The sequence below is a fragment of the Pinus tabuliformis genome, chromosome 5_2, assembly GCF_031772625.1.
Source record: "Pinus tabuliformis cultivar Carrire ecotype Pingquan chromosome 5_2, CPIR1, whole genome shotgun sequence".
Classification (NCBI taxonomy): domain Eukaryota; kingdom Viridiplantae; phylum Streptophyta; class Pinopsida; order Pinales; family Pinaceae; genus Pinus; species Pinus tabuliformis.
Window position 1 is genome coordinate 1,057,507,400 of NC_142306.1, and position 19,371 is coordinate 1,057,526,770.

At 34.9% G+C, this 19,371-nt stretch overlaps 1 protein-coding gene across 2 annotated transcripts in view; it reads right to left on the reverse strand.

The window, feature by feature from the left end:
• Positions 1–1,898: 1,898 nt before the first annotated feature.
• LOC149162868 (putative cinnamyl alcohol dehydrogenase 1) overlaps positions 1,899–19,371 on the reverse strand; it is a 234,381-nt gene continuing 216,908 nt past the window's right edge. The window contains exons 7-8 of one of the 2 annotated variants that reach the window (XM_089437424.1): positions 14,409–14,462; positions 14,045–14,232 (exon numbers count right to left, since the gene is read on the reverse strand). In XM_089437424.1, the coding sequence (XP_089293550.1) occupies positions 14,440–14,462 (23 nt within the window). In that variant the 3' untranslated portion in view covers positions 14,045–14,232; positions 14,409–14,439. Of the gene's footprint in view, positions 2,340–14,044; positions 14,233–14,408; positions 14,463–19,371 lie in introns of those variants that run through there. The other variant, XM_089437423.1, reaches the window with a different exon arrangement.

Sequence of the window (19,371 nt, forward strand, 5' to 3'; positions counted from 1 at the left end):
AACACAAACTCATCATTAATAGCAGTTCAATTAATTTTCACCAAAATGTATGTGCCTTCATGAATTCGACTTTCCAACTTGATATGCCGGAGCCACTCATTTGCCACGCTGTTCAAACTATGTCAATGCTATTTGAAACATAACAATTTTCAATTGAATTCCAACAGAGTTTTAAAACATAGCTCTGCGCCCTCCTACATTCAACTTACAATTTGAATTGGTTTTCAATAACCTAAAATAAAATGATTTCCAGATTTGAAAAATCTAAAATCAATAAAATTTCTTCTCTTTTGAACAAAATTTTGACAAATTTCATACCAATTATTCGTTGAGCAATTCCGTGGAGTTTTGCACAAACTTGTAGGGCTGGAATCTCCTCTTCACATCCATTGCAGCGTTACTGGAGCTCTGATACCACAATAATGGCAGAAGTGTCCTCAGACACATAATTTTATTAATCAGAAAAAACAATTACATAATATGATTTTGCAAGAGTTTACACCCGAACAACACAAACACTCTTGCAATGAGCTATTTATAAGCTCCATGTCCTAACTACCTCTAATTATGGATCACTTATTAAATAACAAGTGTCCATTTACAATAAATGCTATAAAAACCAACTAGCTAACAAATCTCCTAAAATAGAGCCTAAGATACGATACATTTGGAGAGTCATATCTAGTTACAACAATATGTTAATTAAGTCTCCATTAAATAATTAAACATTCTAGAATAATAATTATTAATTTAATATCTTAAATTAATAATTATTTTATTCTAATTTTATAACTGATAAAATTGTATTTTTGGATCATCTAACAGAATTATCTTTGCAATGTAATGCAGATAAACTAGAAGGCAAAATTCAGGTGAAAGGGATTCAGTACGGTCTCTTGGTGTTCTTGCAAGGAAGGAGGAATAGATAAAAGCGGCAGAGTGCATGCAAAAAAAAACTAATATGTATTCAGTATGGCCACGCCTCCTTTTTTAAGAGCTAGGATCCTCGTTTGCAATACAAAGCTTTTCCTTTTCCACTGGTAAAGGTGGCAGAGAGTCAAATTGATCGTGAACGAATCTGGACATTTGCTAACTGCAGATATCAAATGCAGCATGCCCATTCAAACTTTAAAATTCAATTTTTAATCTCCCTGTAGAGGGAATGGGCATGGTGGTGGGGTTCTAGAGGTGGTGAATCCAAAATATGTTTTGAATGAGATGCAGAGGGAGAAAAGAGGGGGAAGAGCTTGGTAAGAAGTTTAAGTTTTCATAATGGGTTCATTGCGTGATGTAGTACTCAACATAATGGGCTTCTGTTGGAATTAACTTCGTTTACAGCTGTCAACATTAGACTTATGAGGGAGGGGGTGCGATTGCGAAAGGAATTTGTGAACGGTCTTATCGAGGATGATAGTGAGTAATGAGGTGATTTAGCTAGCCCATATCCCATGCTATCCAGGGTATGACAAGTTATGGGCACAGGTCCCTGAGTATAATACCTAGTATGGGTACGTAAATCAGACCCTGTGGTACACATTCCCTACCATAGATCATAACTTGAAAGATGCAGAGAGACCAGTGCCTCCATATGTGTCGGATTACAGCATTTATTGAATCAGAGAAAGGAATTAAATCTTTGAAGCTCTAAAGTTCGGTAGAAAAATGGTCACTGTGGATACTGGAATTTAAAGGCAAGAAACTAACTATAGTTATTGCATAATCATAAAATTAATTAAGAAACATTTATACCTTCTAATGGAAACTCACAAAATTTCTTGACTAAAATCAAAATAATAAACAGGTTGAGTGAATAGTAAAGATTGCATCGATTGCCTATTCACGAGACTTATCTCTGTGTTCACGAGAATAGAATGCCCAAGGGCAGTAACATAAATCCATGAAGAAGTTAAGGCATGAAACCATAAATGTATTCAATAAGTATGATGATACAATATACATAATGAGAGGCTATCTATATAGTACAGATGCCTCAGTCGTCTATATAATTATGGCTAATCATAAATAATGACCATATCATACGTCCATTATGATATAACAAACCATATAACATAATGCCAAAAACCCATTGAGATTTTCAATCAGCAGTGTCACATCCTGCACATTGGTTCTGGGAGCTCAATTTGAGACTAGAGAATTCTCAATGTCAATTACAAAGCGATATTTCACATCTTTGTTAATCATTCGTTCTAAGGCCTCATTAATATACTGGATTGGAATGACTTCAATGTTTGGATATACTCTTTCCTTTGCACAAAAATCAAGCATTTCTTGAATGTCTTTGGTGCCACCTGTTACACTCCCTGCAATCGATTTCATGCCTGCATGCAGAAACCCAAGTATGGATGTTATACTTAGTGATTCAGAAGATAGACGAGAATTGTGCAAATAACACATTTATTTTTCCATCAACTACAACTGTATCAGTCTACTTATCAGATTTTTACTTTTATCCTCAGATGATGCACCTTTAGTTTTTTTTGGTAAAACACATAATGCACATAGAAATTTATGTTACCTTAAAACTAACATGTTTAGCATTTAAATAATGAATATATCTAACTTATAAATCATTGCTCTCATAGGCAACACGTGGTTCTTATGGTCTGTAGTATATTACAAGTTCCATTCTACAAAAAATACTGCATGGATCTTGGTGCCACACACATACGCCTAGTGACTTGAAACCAGAGAACTCTTAAGAAATGAAATACAGTACAGTTGATAAATCTTTCCTCTTTACAAAATAAAAATATATATGTATGGCATGGACTACTATTTTAGGAAAAAACCGTAATTTATTAATAACCCTTGTAAATTTGGCAAGCATGGTAAACTTGGGTAAACTTGGTGCTCTATAACCTTCACATAAATGTATTTTAGAAAACCTTGGCCAATTGGTGAACTTAATTTGTTAACAAAGGTAGAAAGATAACCGATTGGCAAAGAATGGCACACATTGTTAAACATTGTAGTGGTTTTTTTGGCCTAAGGACAATAACAATGAGATGCATCTAAGGATAATAATGCAATGTAATGTAATAAAGTGAGGAATAAGTAAATATATAATAATAAGATACGACATTTACGTTAATCTTATATTAAAGAGATTAGGTGAGTAGCTCTTGAGAAAATAATGAAACTTGCCTGATATAAATAGAACACCCTTGTATGCCATTTTTTAGCACAAGGATATAATACTAATAACGGGATATCTCATTTTCCATCTCTTTTGTCTCTTCATATTCTCCATATTTTAGTTTAACATTATGTCAGAGCCACGCCACATTGATTATGGCATTGGCCCATGACAAGAACCATGCCATTGAAGGTGACAAAGCATTGTGTCAAAGAACAGTATCAAATCAAGTTCAATAAGAAGTTCGAGAAATAGAAATTATATCAATGAGGCTGTTACAACAAAATTGTTAAGAGAAAAGACTTCAATTAAATCACAAATGAGGTGAATCAAATTTTTCTAAGGATCAAGTCATTGGAAAAGGGGCCAAGCTTTAAGAAGCAACTAACATCTAACCAAAGAGAAAACAGTCCAGCAGCTGTAGAAGTAGACCGACCCCAACCTATGATCAAAGGACAGTGAATTCAAGTTTGTTGAGCATGGCTGTATAGAGATTAGTAGATGTCTAGCAGCATACAAGTCTACAGTGACATGTATTGACCTGTTGAAGGAGGTGCTAAGGGTAGACAGATACTTGTGTGTATTGACCTGCAGCATACAAGATAGTTGGACCTTGGAGCTAATTAAACTGCTAGTGACTGATAAATAGCTTGAGCCCACAAATCTAGAGCAGAAGATTGATCAATTCAACCTAGCATCATTGAACCTTTGAGAAAGTACACAATAATTTATTTCTAAGTGACAGCAATTTGAAATCTGTCTTTTAGAAGCAATATGAAGTAAATCCTCAGTTTTAAAACCCTCTGCTAATTGAAATTTTGTTTTAAACTGAAAAGTATGTTTTAAAACCCACTGCAAATTACAAACTGCAAAACCCTTATTGCATCTTGCAGTTACAGGCAACATTCTCAGAGGGGTTATAAGTTGAAATTTGTAAGCGAACCTTAAGGGTTTATGTTCTATATTGGAGTTAGAAAGAATTTTTTCTTGGAGTAATAAGGTGATTGTGTATGGAACCAGGCACAAATTTTTGGAGGCACAAGCAGATCTGACCCATACCAATAATATTATGTCAGAATATCACATCACAAATTGAATGGGAAGAATTACCCAGCAAGGAAACAAAGAATGAACCTACTCCTTTCCTATCATGATCTTTGGGAGTTGGTCACTCCAACATGTCAAAAACTAGATCCCATGACTAATCATTATAAGAAGAAAAATAAAAATGTAACACTACTCACTTTTGCTCTTGAGGTCGTCATTCTTCATCATACCAGAGGCCTTAGCACTACTATTGAAGTATGGAAGAAATTATAAAGTTTGTATGAAACCTCTAATGAAATTTATAATTTATTATTGAAAAACAAATTAGCAAATTTGAATATAACAAAAATCAATTCTATAATAAAACATGTCCAGTAAGTGCAAGAATTGAAGAAAACTATTTTCAATCGATACCGAAATTAAAGACAAAATAATGATTACTATTTTATTCATTAGCTTGCCTGAGTTGTATTAAAATTTCAAATCATCATTTTATTCTCAAAATGAAACTTCAACTGAAGAAGTTGTAGGTTTTCTAATCCAAGAACAACAAAAAAGAACGAGTGTGAAGGTCCACACAGAGCATTTACAAGAAGAATCAAAGGAAGTGGCCAAAACTAACGTCATGGCAGAGACAAGCATAATAGGTAATCAAGTTAGCAAATAATTATATAGTTGCCAAGGTAATTCACAAAATACCAAATCCAAATTTTGCAAATATTGTGGTGGAAATAATCAGTGAAAAAGATTGTTTTCTAAAAAAAGATAATGACGATGAAAGGATTGGAGGTAGAGGTTGTAGTGGCAAGGGAAGAGGATAAAGCGATCAAAGTGATTTTGCAGAAAGCTAAGTTGCAGGAAACGTGGCCCTAGGGGTCGTTTCCCCAGGGGAAACGAAACGAAACGCGTTTCCCCGTACCGTACGGCCTGGAAACGTGTTTCCGGCCGTACGGCCACGTTTCCCGAAACGGAAACGTGGCCGTACGACCGGAAACGCGTTTCCAGGCTGTACGGGCCACGTTTCCCCAAAAAAACAGTGGTTTTTAATTTTTTTTTTTAATTTGTTTTTAAATTTTTTTAGGGTTTCCAGGATGTTCTAGAAACCTATTCTAAAGTTATAAAAGAGCAGTTTGTCTCATTCTCTCATCACACTATTCAGCAAGTCGTTTCTCTTGGAGACTGGCAGTTGTTTCAGCTAGGGTGTTTTGAGCAGTGAGCAAAGTAGATTTCAACAGCAGGAGAAAGAGATTTCAGCAGCAAGAGAAAGAGATTTCAGCAGGAGATTTCAGTAGCAGCAGATTTGGCTCAGCTACAACCATGTTTCTCTTCTCTTTTTTGGCATTTCGGGGTAGTCTCAGCCACAAATAATTAATTTGGGTAAGCCACATTCATTTTTTTAGTTTTTTCTTACTATTTCTTCATTTTTTCTAGGGTTTAGGCAGCCAAAAATATGAAAAACGTTTTTTATTGATAGATTTGTTTTCTAAATTTATTTTTGCAGCAGATTTGGCTCAGCTACAGCCATATTTCTCCTCTTTTCTGGCATTTTAGGGTAGATTCAGCCACATAAAATTAATTTGGGTAAGCCACATTCATTTCTTAGTTTTTTTCTTACTATTTCTTTCATTTTTCTAGGGTTTATACAACCAAAAATATGAAAAACGTTTTTATTATTTACAGATTTGTTTTTTTAATTTATTTTTGCAGCAATGGCTTCCAGCCAAAGTGCAGCTACAACTTCAAGCCCTAGGGCCAACCCAAGGGCTGAATATTATCCTCTTTGGAGGCATGTGACGAAGCTTCAAAGATGTGGAGGTGGTGGCTCATGGAAATGGCAATGCAATCTTTGCAATAATACGTACAAGGGCTCCTACCCAAGAGTGAAGGCGCATCTATTGCATGGAGGAGGACAGGGGATTTCAAGTTGCACAAAAACATCAGATCCGTTGGTAAGGAGGACATATCAAAGAGAGCAAGATGAGGCAGATGGTACTAAGAGAAGGCATGATGACCTTACTCAAGCTCCATCTAACATTGAGCCAAGGATTGTAGCTGAAGCAAGAAAGAGGAGAGCTGGTCACACTCAAGAACATGAACAACCAGCACCCAAAAATACCAGAGGCCCAGGGGCATCCCATTCAGTTCAGGATAGCAGAATTGCTAGATTGGTGAATGTGCAAGCAAGAGAAGAAGTTGATTCCAGAGTGGCTAGGTGCATTTATGCATGTGGTATCCCATTCAATGTTGTTCGCTCTCCTTACTGGCAAGATATGATAAGGGAAATTAACAAAGCTCCTCAAGGGTACAAGGGGCCCAACTATGAGAAAGTCAGAACCCAGCTTCTAAAAAATGAGAAGGAACTTGTGGAGGACATTTTAGCTCCAATTCGTTCTTCCTGGAGTAGCTCTGGGGTTGCCATAGTCTGAGATGATTGGACAGATATGAGGCGCAGACCATTGATAAATATCATTGCCACTTCCCCCAAAGGAGCAATGTTTATCAAGGCAAAAGACTGCTCAGGAGAGGTGAAAGATGCACAATTCATTGCTGATGTTATTATAAAAGTTATTGAACAAATAGGGCATAACAGGGTGGTGCAAGTTATCACGGATAATGCACCAGTTTGCAAAGCTGCAGGTTTAATTATTGAGGGGAGGTATGACCACATCTTTTGGACACCATGCATTGTCCATAATCTGAATCTGATCTTAGAGGAGATCGACAACAAAGTTTCTTGGATAAAGGAAGTCACAGGGGAAGCAAGGGAGATTATCAAATTCATCACCAACCACCACCAGTCTCAGGCCATATTTCGAGAGTACTCCAAATTGGAGTTGTTAAAAGTTGCTGAGACAAGATATGCCTCAAACTTCGTGATGTTGCGCTGCCTTGTTGAGGTTAAGCATGCATTAGTTTCTATGGTGGTGAGTCAACTTTGGATTGAGTGGAGACAAGCAGATTCAGAGCGGGGATCTATGGTGCGTAGATTGTGCCTTGATGAAGATTGGTGGAGCAAGGTAGATTTCTTGCTAAAGTTCACAACCCCTGCATTTGAGCTTCTCCGGAGTGCTGACACTGACCAACCTTTCTTGGGAGAGGTATATGATGGCATGGATTCCATGGTTGAGAAAACTATGGAAATCATTTCGCAGGAGTCTCCACAACTTTTGTTTGTTGATGATCATTTTGCTGGTTTGATCAAGAAAATCATTGTTGACAGGTGGAACAATTTCAATACACCATTGCACACTTTAGCACATGCTTTGAACCCCAAATTTTATGATGAGGAGCTTATTGCTAAAAGCAATGGGAAGAGGAAGGCACCCCATAAGGATAGAGAGGTGGCTACTGGGGTGAAAAAAGCACTTATGAGAATGTTTCCTTCTCATCTACATAGGGAGGTAAAGGAGGAATTTGCCAGTTTTGTTGCAGGAATAGATGATTATGCAGATATATCAGCTTTGGAGGAGAGAAGCACCATGAATCCAGTTAGGTGGTGGATTTGTCATGGAGCAAATGGTGTACATTTGCAAAGCCTTGCCATTCGTATTCTTTCACAAGTGGCAAGATCTTCATCAGCAGAAAGGAATTGGAGCACTTATGGTTTTATTCATTCTGTGAAGCACAATAGGTTGGGCTCACAGAAAGCAGAGGATCTTGTTTATGTGCACTCCAACCTTCGCCTTGCATCTCGTAGGGGTCCAGAATACAACAGTGGTCCTTCTAAAGAATGGGATGTGGATGCAGAAAATCTTGATTTGGATCTCTCTCTTGCTGCCCTGAATATTGAGGACGATTCTGGAAGTGGAAGTGGTGCATCATCTTCTTCAGCACCACCATCCACTGTTGAGCATTCTACTGCTTCTATTTTTGATGAGGATTGTTATGATGAGGATTAGTCTTTTGTGACTTGTCTCTATAGTTCTTGCAGCCTTATAGTCTTTATTGTACTTGCAGCCTCATATACTAATATAAATAAAGACTGATTTTGGATTTTCCAGTTCCTATATTTTTATTTTCATTATGTGATTATTCATAACTCATGAGTAAATGTGATGTAAATTTAATCTTAATGTTTAAATGTAATAAATTATAATCATATAATGTAAATGTATCATTAATGCTTTATGATTGCACATATATATATTAATAATTTTTAAATATTTTTAATATATATATATATATATATATATATATATATATATATATATATTCGCGTTTCCAAAATTTGGGGAGGTCGCGTTTCGTATCGCTTCCCGTTTCGGAAACTCGTTTCCGTTTCCCTGTTTCGTGCAACTTAGGCAGAAAGTAATACAATGGTTCCTATCACTGAACAGAGAAAATAATAATCTTTTAATAGCCAGACACAGAAGTCAGTGCATCACGATGCATTTGGTATATTGATTCTGTTACTACCAAACACACCATTCATAAAAGAGAAGCCTTTTTCCGAGATTGATAGATGTGAAAATGTAGATATTGTTTTGGCTGATAACAATGCACATGAACTACAAGGCATTGTCCCCTTTGTTGAAGAATGTAACTAGTGTCAATCTTCATAATTGTAATTGTCAAAATAAATTTTATTGTTAAAGAAATTGACTTATTAAAGCATGGGTTTCATGCTTGGGTAAATAATTTTTAGGTCAAAGCATCCATTGAAGACTTCTAGGTTGTCTTGAGCCAATAGAGTCATTATCATTTTTATTAGACCCTTCTTGGGATTTTGTATCATGTGAAAAGAATTATTTTTGAGTCAAAAAGGTCATTTGTCACCTCCACACCAAGTCGGCCCTATCCTCATGAAGTCAGCCTGGATTAGGGCTATTCGACCTAGCAAAAAAGCTACATATAGAGAGGCAACTCGACCTATTTGAAGCACTCACTCAACAAGTTCAATCTACAAGAAGAAGAAGCAGAAAAAGAGAGCGAAGTTACTGGAGAAGGAAAAACGCTGGGAAGACCTAAATCGAGTTCTTGGGCAATCTATATCTCACAAGTGTGAAGTTTTTGGGCTGTTGTTGGGGCTGAAGTTTTGAATCTATTGCAGGTCCGAAATTCTGAAGTTGGGGGCCGAAAATGTAGCTAGGGGGCCGGAGTTTTGGATTGTAGTTGCAACTAAGAAGCTAACACTTGGAGACTTTGGCTGGGGTCATCTACAAGAAGGAAGAGTTGTCTTGGTGATTGGAGGAGGTCTTTGTCTAGGTCTAAAGGGTCTTGGATTGTCTCATCTTGATTTGAATCTACTAGTGGAAGAGTTGGACTGGGTTTTCCCCTTGGAGGGGTTTTTCCCTAGTTGAGTGCCTACATCTTGTGTCTCTTGTTCTTGTGGTCTTCATATACATATAATTTGGTAATTTCTTGATGAAAGATAAACTAACAAAGAAGTAAAAGAAACAAACATAAATCAAAAGTAATTATCAAGAAAGAGGAATCAAACCCTAATTGATATAAGCATTGATTTCTCAACATGGTATCAGAGCTAAGGTGAAAGAACTAGTTTGAAGATCACTTTGTTGGCTATCAACTAAAGGAAGGAAAAGCAGTCTTGGAAGAAAAAGTTACTCCCTCAATGGCAAGTTATTTGAAGATGGGACTCAATATCATGAAAATCACAGGAAGTTGGATTGGAAGGATCATCTACAATCTATCTAGGAGAGTCAAGAGTGAAGGATTCTTGGTTGCACTTATAGGTACACTTGATGATGACAATGAATAGATAATTAATAGTGGAGCCTCAATACATGACGGGAGAAAGTGGACAACTTCATACTCTATCAAGAGAATCATCATCACATGCAGTGGAGCTAGGAGACAACAACATTTATGCAATCAAGGGTCTTGGATCTACATCATTGAAGCTGGAAAGTGGAGCAACGCTACACCTCAAGGACATCCTCTCTGTCCCAAGTTTGAAAAAGAATTTACTTTCCATTTATTTTTTAGAAGATAAAGGAGCTAAGTTGCACGAAACGGGGAAACGAGTACGAGTTCCCGAAATGGGCACGGGTACGAAACGTGACCTCCCCAAATTTTGAAAACGGGGAAACGCGTATATCTATATATATATATATGTGCAATCATAAAGCATACATGATACATTATAATTTATTACATTTAAACATTATGATTAAATTTACATCACATTTACTCATGAATGATCACATAATGAAAATAAAAATATCGGAATATCTGAAAGAAACCTTTATTATATATCCAAATCTCAAAATCAGCCTTTATTATATATTAATATATGAGGCTGCAAGTACAATAAAGACTATAAGGCTACAAGAACTATAGAGACAAAAGACTAATCCTCATCAAAAATAGAAGCAGAACCATGCTCAACAGTGGATGGTGGTGCTGAAGAAGATGATGGGCCAATTCCACTTCCAGGTTGGACCTCAATATTCAGGGCAGCAAGAGAGAGATCCAAATTAGGACTTTCTGCATCCACATCCCGTTCTTTAGAAGGACCACTGTTGTATTTTGGACCCCTACGAGATGCAAGGCAAAGGTTGGAGTGCACATAAACAAGATACTCTGCCTTCTGTGAGCCCAACCTATTGCGCTTCACAGAATGAATAAAACCGTAAGTGCTCCAATTCCTTTCTGATGATGAAGAGCTTGCCACTTGTGAAAGAGTACGAATGGAAAGGTTTTGCAAATGTACACCATTTGCTCCATGACAAATCCACCACCTAACTGGATTCATGGTGCTTCTCTCCTCCAAAGCTGATATATCTGCATAATCATCTATTCCAGAAGCAAAATTGGCAAATTCTTCCTTTACCTTCCTGTGTAGATGAGAAGGAAACATTCTCATAAGGGTTTTTTTCACCCCATTAGCCACCTCTCTATCCTTATGGGGTGCCTTCCTCTTCCCATTGCTTTGAGCAATAAGCTCCTCATTATAAAATTTGGGTTTCAAGGCATGTGCTAAAGTTTGCAATGGAATGTTGAAATTGTTCCACCTATCAATAATGATTTTCTTGACTAAACCAGCAAAATGATCATCAAAAAACAAAAATTGTGGAGACCCTTGCGAAATGATTTCCATAGTTTTCTCAACCATGGAATCCATGCCATCATATACCTCTCCTAAGAAAGGTTGGTCAGTGTCAACACTCCGAAGAAGCTCAAATGCAGGGGTTCTGAACTTTAGCAAGAAATCTACCTTGCTCCACCAATCCTCATCAAGGCACAATCTACACATCATATATCCCTGCTCTGAATCTGCTTGTCTCCACTCAATCCAAATTTGACTCACCATGTAAGGACCCATCTCAACTTACAGGCAACATAGGAATATTAGCATGTATACAAGGCATGCATATGATAGCTACATATGCATGCATTGCATGCACTGCACTAGTATGCATATTAACTTATTATGAAAATTCCCAAGTAAAAGAAAAATGAATTAATTATTGAAAATACTGTAGTAGTATTCATACCAATTTAATTATATGAAGTGTCTATGTATGGGAAATAAATTAAATAGTAAAAGAATAGATTAATATCTTATCTATAATATATTAATTTATTTTCATTAATAACGTTTTGATTAAATAATAAATAAATAAATATTATTAGGCCACCAGGTTAATTAATTATCCTTTGGCAAGTCATGTTAAGTACTTTTAAAAGATCCTCTTCCCAAAGTCGGTTGAAATGATAAAGATCAAAATACCATTTAATATATATATTTAAATAAAAATATGATTTAATGTACTATAAAGATAACCGACCGACTGAAGTAATGAGGATTTAAAGGATAAGGACAAGGTTGATTGGAGGAAAAAAGGGTGGGATTTCTTCGGAGGGAAGGATCTTTTCCTATATAAAAAAATCTAAAAGGAGAAGTGAAGGAGAAAAAGGGGGGGGAGTAAGGCTGTATGGAGATGGCGGGATGGAAATTTGGGAAAGAAGCAAATGGAGAATTTGGGAGAGAAATGTGAAATAACGAATGAGCTTTGGGGCTCTAGATTTCAGATATGGATCTAGGAGAATTGAGCCCTGTTCTTGGAGGTTTTGGAGGTTTTGGGCATGGGGGCCAAAAGGTTTCACTTTTGAAGCCTTTTGGGTTTGGGGTCCGAAAAGACTAATCCCAGACAGGCTGGGAGGAATTTGGTTGGTTTGGTATCCGGAGAACAACATCATCCAACATCATCCAGGAACCCACACCAACTCAGAAAAACCAGGAAAGTACATATGTCTAATTTGATTTGTTTAGTCATAAAATTGGAAAGTATATTCTGTTTATTCTGCTAGAAATGAAATTTTATGCAATTATAAATACAGTATGTTAGAAATGAATTTAGATAGAAATGAATTTAATAAACAAGCATATACTGTTAGAAATATTTGTAAATTACAATAACAAGCCTTACATATGGTATCAGAGCTTTGTAAATTACAATAACAAGCCTTACATATGGGCTTTGAAAATTACAATAACAAGCCTTACATATGGTATCAGAGCTAAATTCAAACACTTGGGACCTTAGTGGCTACCATCATATAGTTGGAATTATAACCAATAACCATAAGAAAATTTTCCTATTTAACACTAAGTGTTAAGCTTACATATTCAAAACTTTTGGCACAAGGGAAGTTAGAAGATCACAACTGGGTAGAGAAGTTGACATTCTAGGCATAACTACAAAACAAATTAACCCTGTGATTCTTTTGGCACAAGGGAAGTTAGAAGATCACAACTGGGTAGAGAAGTTGACATTCTAGGCATAACTACAAAACAAATTAACCCTGTGATTAGGCCGCAACCTGAGCAAGACAATGAAGTAATTTGAAGAGTATAGAAGTACTGTTCTTAAAAGGACCAAGAGGCTAGATTAATAGCCCATTCAAGGTCGAATCCTTTAGTAAAAGGAGCGAAGTTCTGGCCATAACTATTAAGGTCTGAAATCACCTTTCAAATTAAGAATACTGTGTCACCTCAATAATCCAAAATCTTTAAAGGTCTATGCATTTTTTGTGGATAGTCACATCAAAGAATAAAGAGACATTTGAGGGCTAGTCAGCTAGCAAGGGACCTAGTGTCGAGTTGATTGAAGGCACTGTAAGCATAGTTAAAAGGATCAACTTGAAGCTACAGTCACAAAATACAAGACCGAGTCACAAAAGACAAGACCGAACTATGGAAGATCTGTTACAGTCATATATAAAGTCTAAATTGTAGACAGAGGTATAATAGCCGAAAATATGTATCCAAAAATGTCATCCCAACATTTATAGTTCTATGCATAAACAAATCCCAACATTTATAGTTTTGTGCATAAACAAATGACCGAAAATTCTAAGTTAAGACTTTGAAGCAAGCGAAAAGACTACTGAATACCAATTCTCAGAAGGGAAGTTGTTATTATCTGTAGTTTGTATTCATAAGAATCTAGGCATCTATATAAATAAGATCCAAGCCCCACAGTAGCGAAGAAGCCAATCATATTCCATCAACAAAGAATTTTCCATACTGATAAATAAAAATTTCTGTTTTGGGTCAACTTCAGTGCTTGCTTCTTTGTTATATCCTGAAGTTATCATAAACAAAATTGTAATTATTTGTTGCCTGACAGAAAAAAAAAATTTAGTTGTTTGTTATGTCACAACAAGAAGTTTCCAGTCGATGTAAACATCATAATAACCTGTTGAATTAAAACAGTGAAAATATATTAGTGTTCAAAAATCATAGCTTCAGAAGCCCAAGAAACGAGTGAGATTTGAGCCTGGAAGTAAAGGGGATCCCGCTGGACAGTTGGAAACTGAGCATGATGACATTGAAGGTGTGAACTTAAAAAAGAGACCTTTAATAAGAGACCCCGGTTCTTTAGATTTAGTACAGAATGACTGTGTTAGAGTCCCTGACTATGTTAAGAATCCCTCTAAATACATACACTATACAATGGATTGGTCAGATGAGGACAATGACAAAATGAACATGCAAGCTTTTAAAGATTTTTCTCAGCTGGTAAAGTCATCTAGCTTTGCATCCGCACAACTGGATAATTCTGTGGAGCAAATGAAGTCTGTTACTTATATTCCTAGAAAAAAACCAAGAAAAAAAATAGCATGCTTTGAGAAAATGAGAGAATTCAAATGACACAGTCAATTGTCAAACTATAGAGTAGGTTTCAAGTGAAAAGGCTAACTATAGAGTAGGTTTCAAGTGAAAAGGCTAATAAACCTGCTATTATTCCTGTTGGTATTGCTACTAGTCAGGCAACAGAAATTGATCTACCTGCAGTTAGTAATGCCAAAGGTGAATTGGAGGAATTGAATATCATAAACAGAAATGCCAGATTACCAAGATCACGACAATATAGGTCAAAAGCTAAAGCTAAAGCATACGAGGAGACAGAGGATTGACTGCATTTCAGAGAGTTTTGTGCATTTTTGTTTTGTTTATATATGTATCCCATACAGAACCTGTAAATCCTTTTGTTTATAGAGAATTTAAATTAAAAAAAAAAAACCTCAATATATTCAAAACTGCCATCTCGTTCACTTGTCAATTAGAACTCAACCTACCTTCCCAATATAGATAGCTTTGCAAATAGATCCTGATCACGCTATAGTTTCATCACCTTTGGAAATGGATAAACTAGCATCCATCTACAGAAAATTCTTAGGGAAAATCTCTACGAAAATTATTGGTGAAAGTTGGTGAAATCTAAAGAGCATAATAGTTCAAATATATATAAAATATTTTGTTGCAATCATTCACGGACATAATAGATCTCGTTTAAAAAGAAATATATAAATGGAAATGAGTTCACACATAAAGATATCCCACTTTAGCTTAATGGCACCTTCTTGCGGCACAACACTACAGACGGATGTGAAAATATAGAGCAGACTAAGTAGACATGCAACCAACAGCAATAGAAAATGACAGAAGGTAATCCAAACATAACTTGAAAATGACTGTCAAATCCACACTCTGACAACATCAATAAAAAAAAGGAAAAAAGAAAAAAAGGAGGATATATAAACATGGAAATCCTCATATTCCACTGAAAAACCAAAAAAAAAAAAAAAAAAAGGGAATTTTCTTCCGCAGGCATACTTTGACAGAAGATGACCTAGACAGACTCTGAAGAGCTTTGAAGATACTTTCTGAAACTGAGAAATAGTTGAGAACTTCAAATGACCTGACAATGTGGTTGACAACAGCTCTTTTGTAATTTTCTCCCTCTCGGTCTCCTCTATTTCTCAATTCTGTTGGTATTAGTGTAATTCAAAGCCGTTAACTCTAAGAAACAAAAATGAAAGATTTGAGTTCCCAAATAGGCAAAAGTGAGAGAAGGCAGAGCACTTTGATGCTCAACTTGAGCAATTAGAGCACTGTGACGTGGACAGAAATCTGGTAGTCGTCGCTTAACCTCTCTCAGGACTCGATGGGCAGCACAATACATAGCGGGCATTCGAGTTGCTACATAGGCAAGAGTCTCATCATCCTTGTATCTAAGGCCTGCATCTTCATAAAAACTCTTTAATTTCCACCGCTTAAAACGGTCATTTGCGTCAAATATATCTTGGAAATCTTCAAATCTATCTGCGGATTTCAGTTGAGTACTAACATTCTTAAATTCATTCATGGTGTTAGACAATTTTGACACCACCTTTTCATATCTTCCTTTTCCTGTTCATTAAGAAAATTCTCAATTGCTTTCTTAAGCCGACAAGGTATTGGAATCATGCACTGAGATTGTTTGGCTGCCTCCTTGAGCCCTTCTGCCGTAAACAGCTTCTTAGCGGTTTCTGGTATCAACGACCCCATCTTTCTTCTTTGAATGTACCTTGGCTACAACTCTATTTGGACAAAACCACTCCTTCGACCACCCTCAACTGGTATCGCATATCAATCCTTTGAAGGAGGAATTGTAAGGAAATGCGGCAAGCTTATGAGGTTCTAAGGTTTCAATATGTTACATGTTTCGGTTTTTAAAGTTTAAGGGCCATGTGAGGCGACGTCTGGAGGGCCAAGTGGAAAGGTCGTAGTCCCTCCACATTTCATTTCATAATATTCACACATCAAACGAATTAAGGGAAATTGAGAGAAATTTTGCTGATTAGTGGCAGTGACTCACATGAGTTTAACACGTTGATGACGCAGATGCGTTTAATGCATTCCAAACTTTGTAAAGAATTTTGACATAATTTCCCTACTTAATCAACACGTGAGTGTATGTATATTCCCAAGGCCGTTGATACTTCGGTTATTGCCGACCTGTAGATAAATGGTTTTTGAGTTAATTTAGCTCTTTACAGGGCTATTATAAACAAACAATAAAATTTAGTAGGTCTGATAGCCCGCTCTCAGACTTTAGTAGGACGACTTTTTTTAGGATTTTTGTTTTTATTTTACTCATTTCAAAAGTATTATGAGTTCTGTATTGTTTTTTGGGAATCTACGTTTATATAATATTTTGATTTTAATCTCTCCCATCTTGGTAATATTAACAACTTTAAGTAGTTACTAGAGTATGCAGTCTGTATGTTTGCATATGATTTTAGCCTATGTAGAAAAGGCCATGAATTAGAAACATATAAACCCATACAGAAAGCAAGGACTTGTTTGGTTAAACAACACTGTCCCAACAGATTGACAGATGAGAAGGTATTTTTCTCTATAAATTTATTATTCTTGCATGCCGGATTTCAGCCAATGTAGAAAAACCCATGAACTAGAAACATATGGAATTGCCCATATGATATACAGGAAATGAGAGTTTGTTTTATTAAACAATATTATCCTAGTAGACTAATAACAGACGAGAAGCTGCTTTTCTCTGTAAAGTTAATATTCTTGGTTTTAGAATCTCGGCATATATTAAAAAAAAAAGAGCCAGCACCAAAATCATAGAAAATTTAGACCCTTGAAATATATTTTGCTCCAAATTTCTCTCACCAACTTAGTAATTGAAACTACCACGAGAATCTCAGATTTGTGTGTTTTAGAGCTTGATAAACCTTCATACACACAATGTACTCCAAATTTTGACGTGCAGTACCACTGCTAAAATTAGGTTTATAATTAATTGCAAAATAACTCCTCAGTCGGAATCCCAGACTCTTGATGACCGTATGTTGGTGCTTTCGGTTGAGTTCAATATAAGTTTGGCCCGTGGCAAAAAAAAAGGGGCATAGTACGTGTCATGAACATTTTATTTCTAAAAAATTATAAATATGGTATTATTTATTTATTGTGTAATGAACATTTAATTTTATTGTTATGTATTTATTAATTGTTTAAACTGGTCAAATAAGTATAGTGGACGTTTTATTTTTAAAATTTAGTAATGGAATATTGGGAATTACAAATAAGAAAGTAATTAACCATTTTAATTACCATTAATTACCATTTTAATAATGATGAGATTAATGTATTTAATAGAGGGCTTAATTTTTCTATTGCTCTAAGACAAATTTTAATTGAAAACATCATATGTTGTATAGAAGATAGTCATACAATAGTAAGAACGAAGAAGATAAGGAAGCTATAAAATTCGATCGTGCAATAATCTTTAGAAAAGCCAAGCCATTTAAAATAACAGTTATATATAATATAAAATATACATACACAATTATATATAATATAAAATGAACATAATATATAACAATTATTATTCTATCTCATTGTGTATAACGATGGCCTTATAAGTCTAAATCTAAGATAATATGTTTGTAGCCTGTTTGGAAAGTATAGTAAAACAATATAATTCTGTGAAAATTTTAAATCAAACAAAATCATTAAAATGACAATAAACATTGTATATTATAAAATATGCTCATTTCTTTTCCTATCAAGATGGGTATGTGAGACCGGGAGATGAGGGGTGTAACATTGGAGTTTGTATTTTATTTAAGGATTATTCTATAATTATATTTATAGAATTAAATTAAAATATATCTGGATTGAATTGAACATAAAAAAAATTCAAAAGAACTAGTGAACAAGGAGAACAAAATTAAGTAGAAGATTGTATAAAGTGCACAGAATGAAACGGGCCTTGTCCAGAGAAGATTGAGTTGTGACTTTATTATTATATATATGAACAGATTATCGCGTTATTTAATCAATTACGAAGCTCGAATTTTCTCTTTCCAAGAAAATAAATAAGTAAATAAATAAAAATTGTGAAATATGGATCCCAAGTAAAGGTTTCAAATGTTCACACGGCATTAATCATGGATTCTCCCCAATTCTAATTTGGATAAGAATGACAACCTAATGCAAATGGGTGATTATCCTTAGTTTTCATAAATAGAAATCCGTTCACATATTAAATGAAAGATGTTAATCTAGTGAAGAATATGTGGATTTCAGCCCGGAATGAGGAGTAGCTAGGAAAACAATAATAATAAAATAAATAAATATGGTAAATGAATGAATGTAAATATTATAAAACAATAAAGTAGAAGTGAAAGTGATCTCAATATAGTGTAAGCAACAAGTATTAAAATAAACAAAAGAAAAGGTGAATAGATTATGGTATAAATAGTAAGAATAACATATAGTACATGCTAGTGTAAAAATACTTACTTAGTATTCTAGTGTATGAAATAATAAGTACTTAATTTTCACTAAGTTTATAATACATTTTCCTGCTTTTTAAGGTTTTATTTGGTTCATTAGTCCTTAGGATTAAAATGAATCTTTTCGATAAATAAATGATTAACAAAGGTCATTTATTTTATTTTACATTCTATAAAGATGAAACATACATGTGAGAGATTTCAAGTAGTAATATATATATTTATAGATGAATATTTCATAATTTCAATATAAAATCTAGGTGTGCATAAAACATAGTGGCATCATAAATAACCCAAATGAAAATGAAAGTGAAAATTAGGAAAGGAACAAATTTATAACAGCATGACATATAACTATGATTTCCAGTGAACTATATATATATATATATATATATAAGTGGAGTGAAATTAAATATGTTACAAAATATAAAAGAATATAGAGTATATGTTTAATAGTTAAAGTAAATATAAAAAGCAATAAATGCATAAATAAACAATAAACTGATGTATACTATATGGTAATTGAAGAGATAAAGAGAATCATAAATAACAAGGTCAGAGGAAAAAGAAGAAAAAGAAAGCAATCATCAAGTACAAAATATATATAT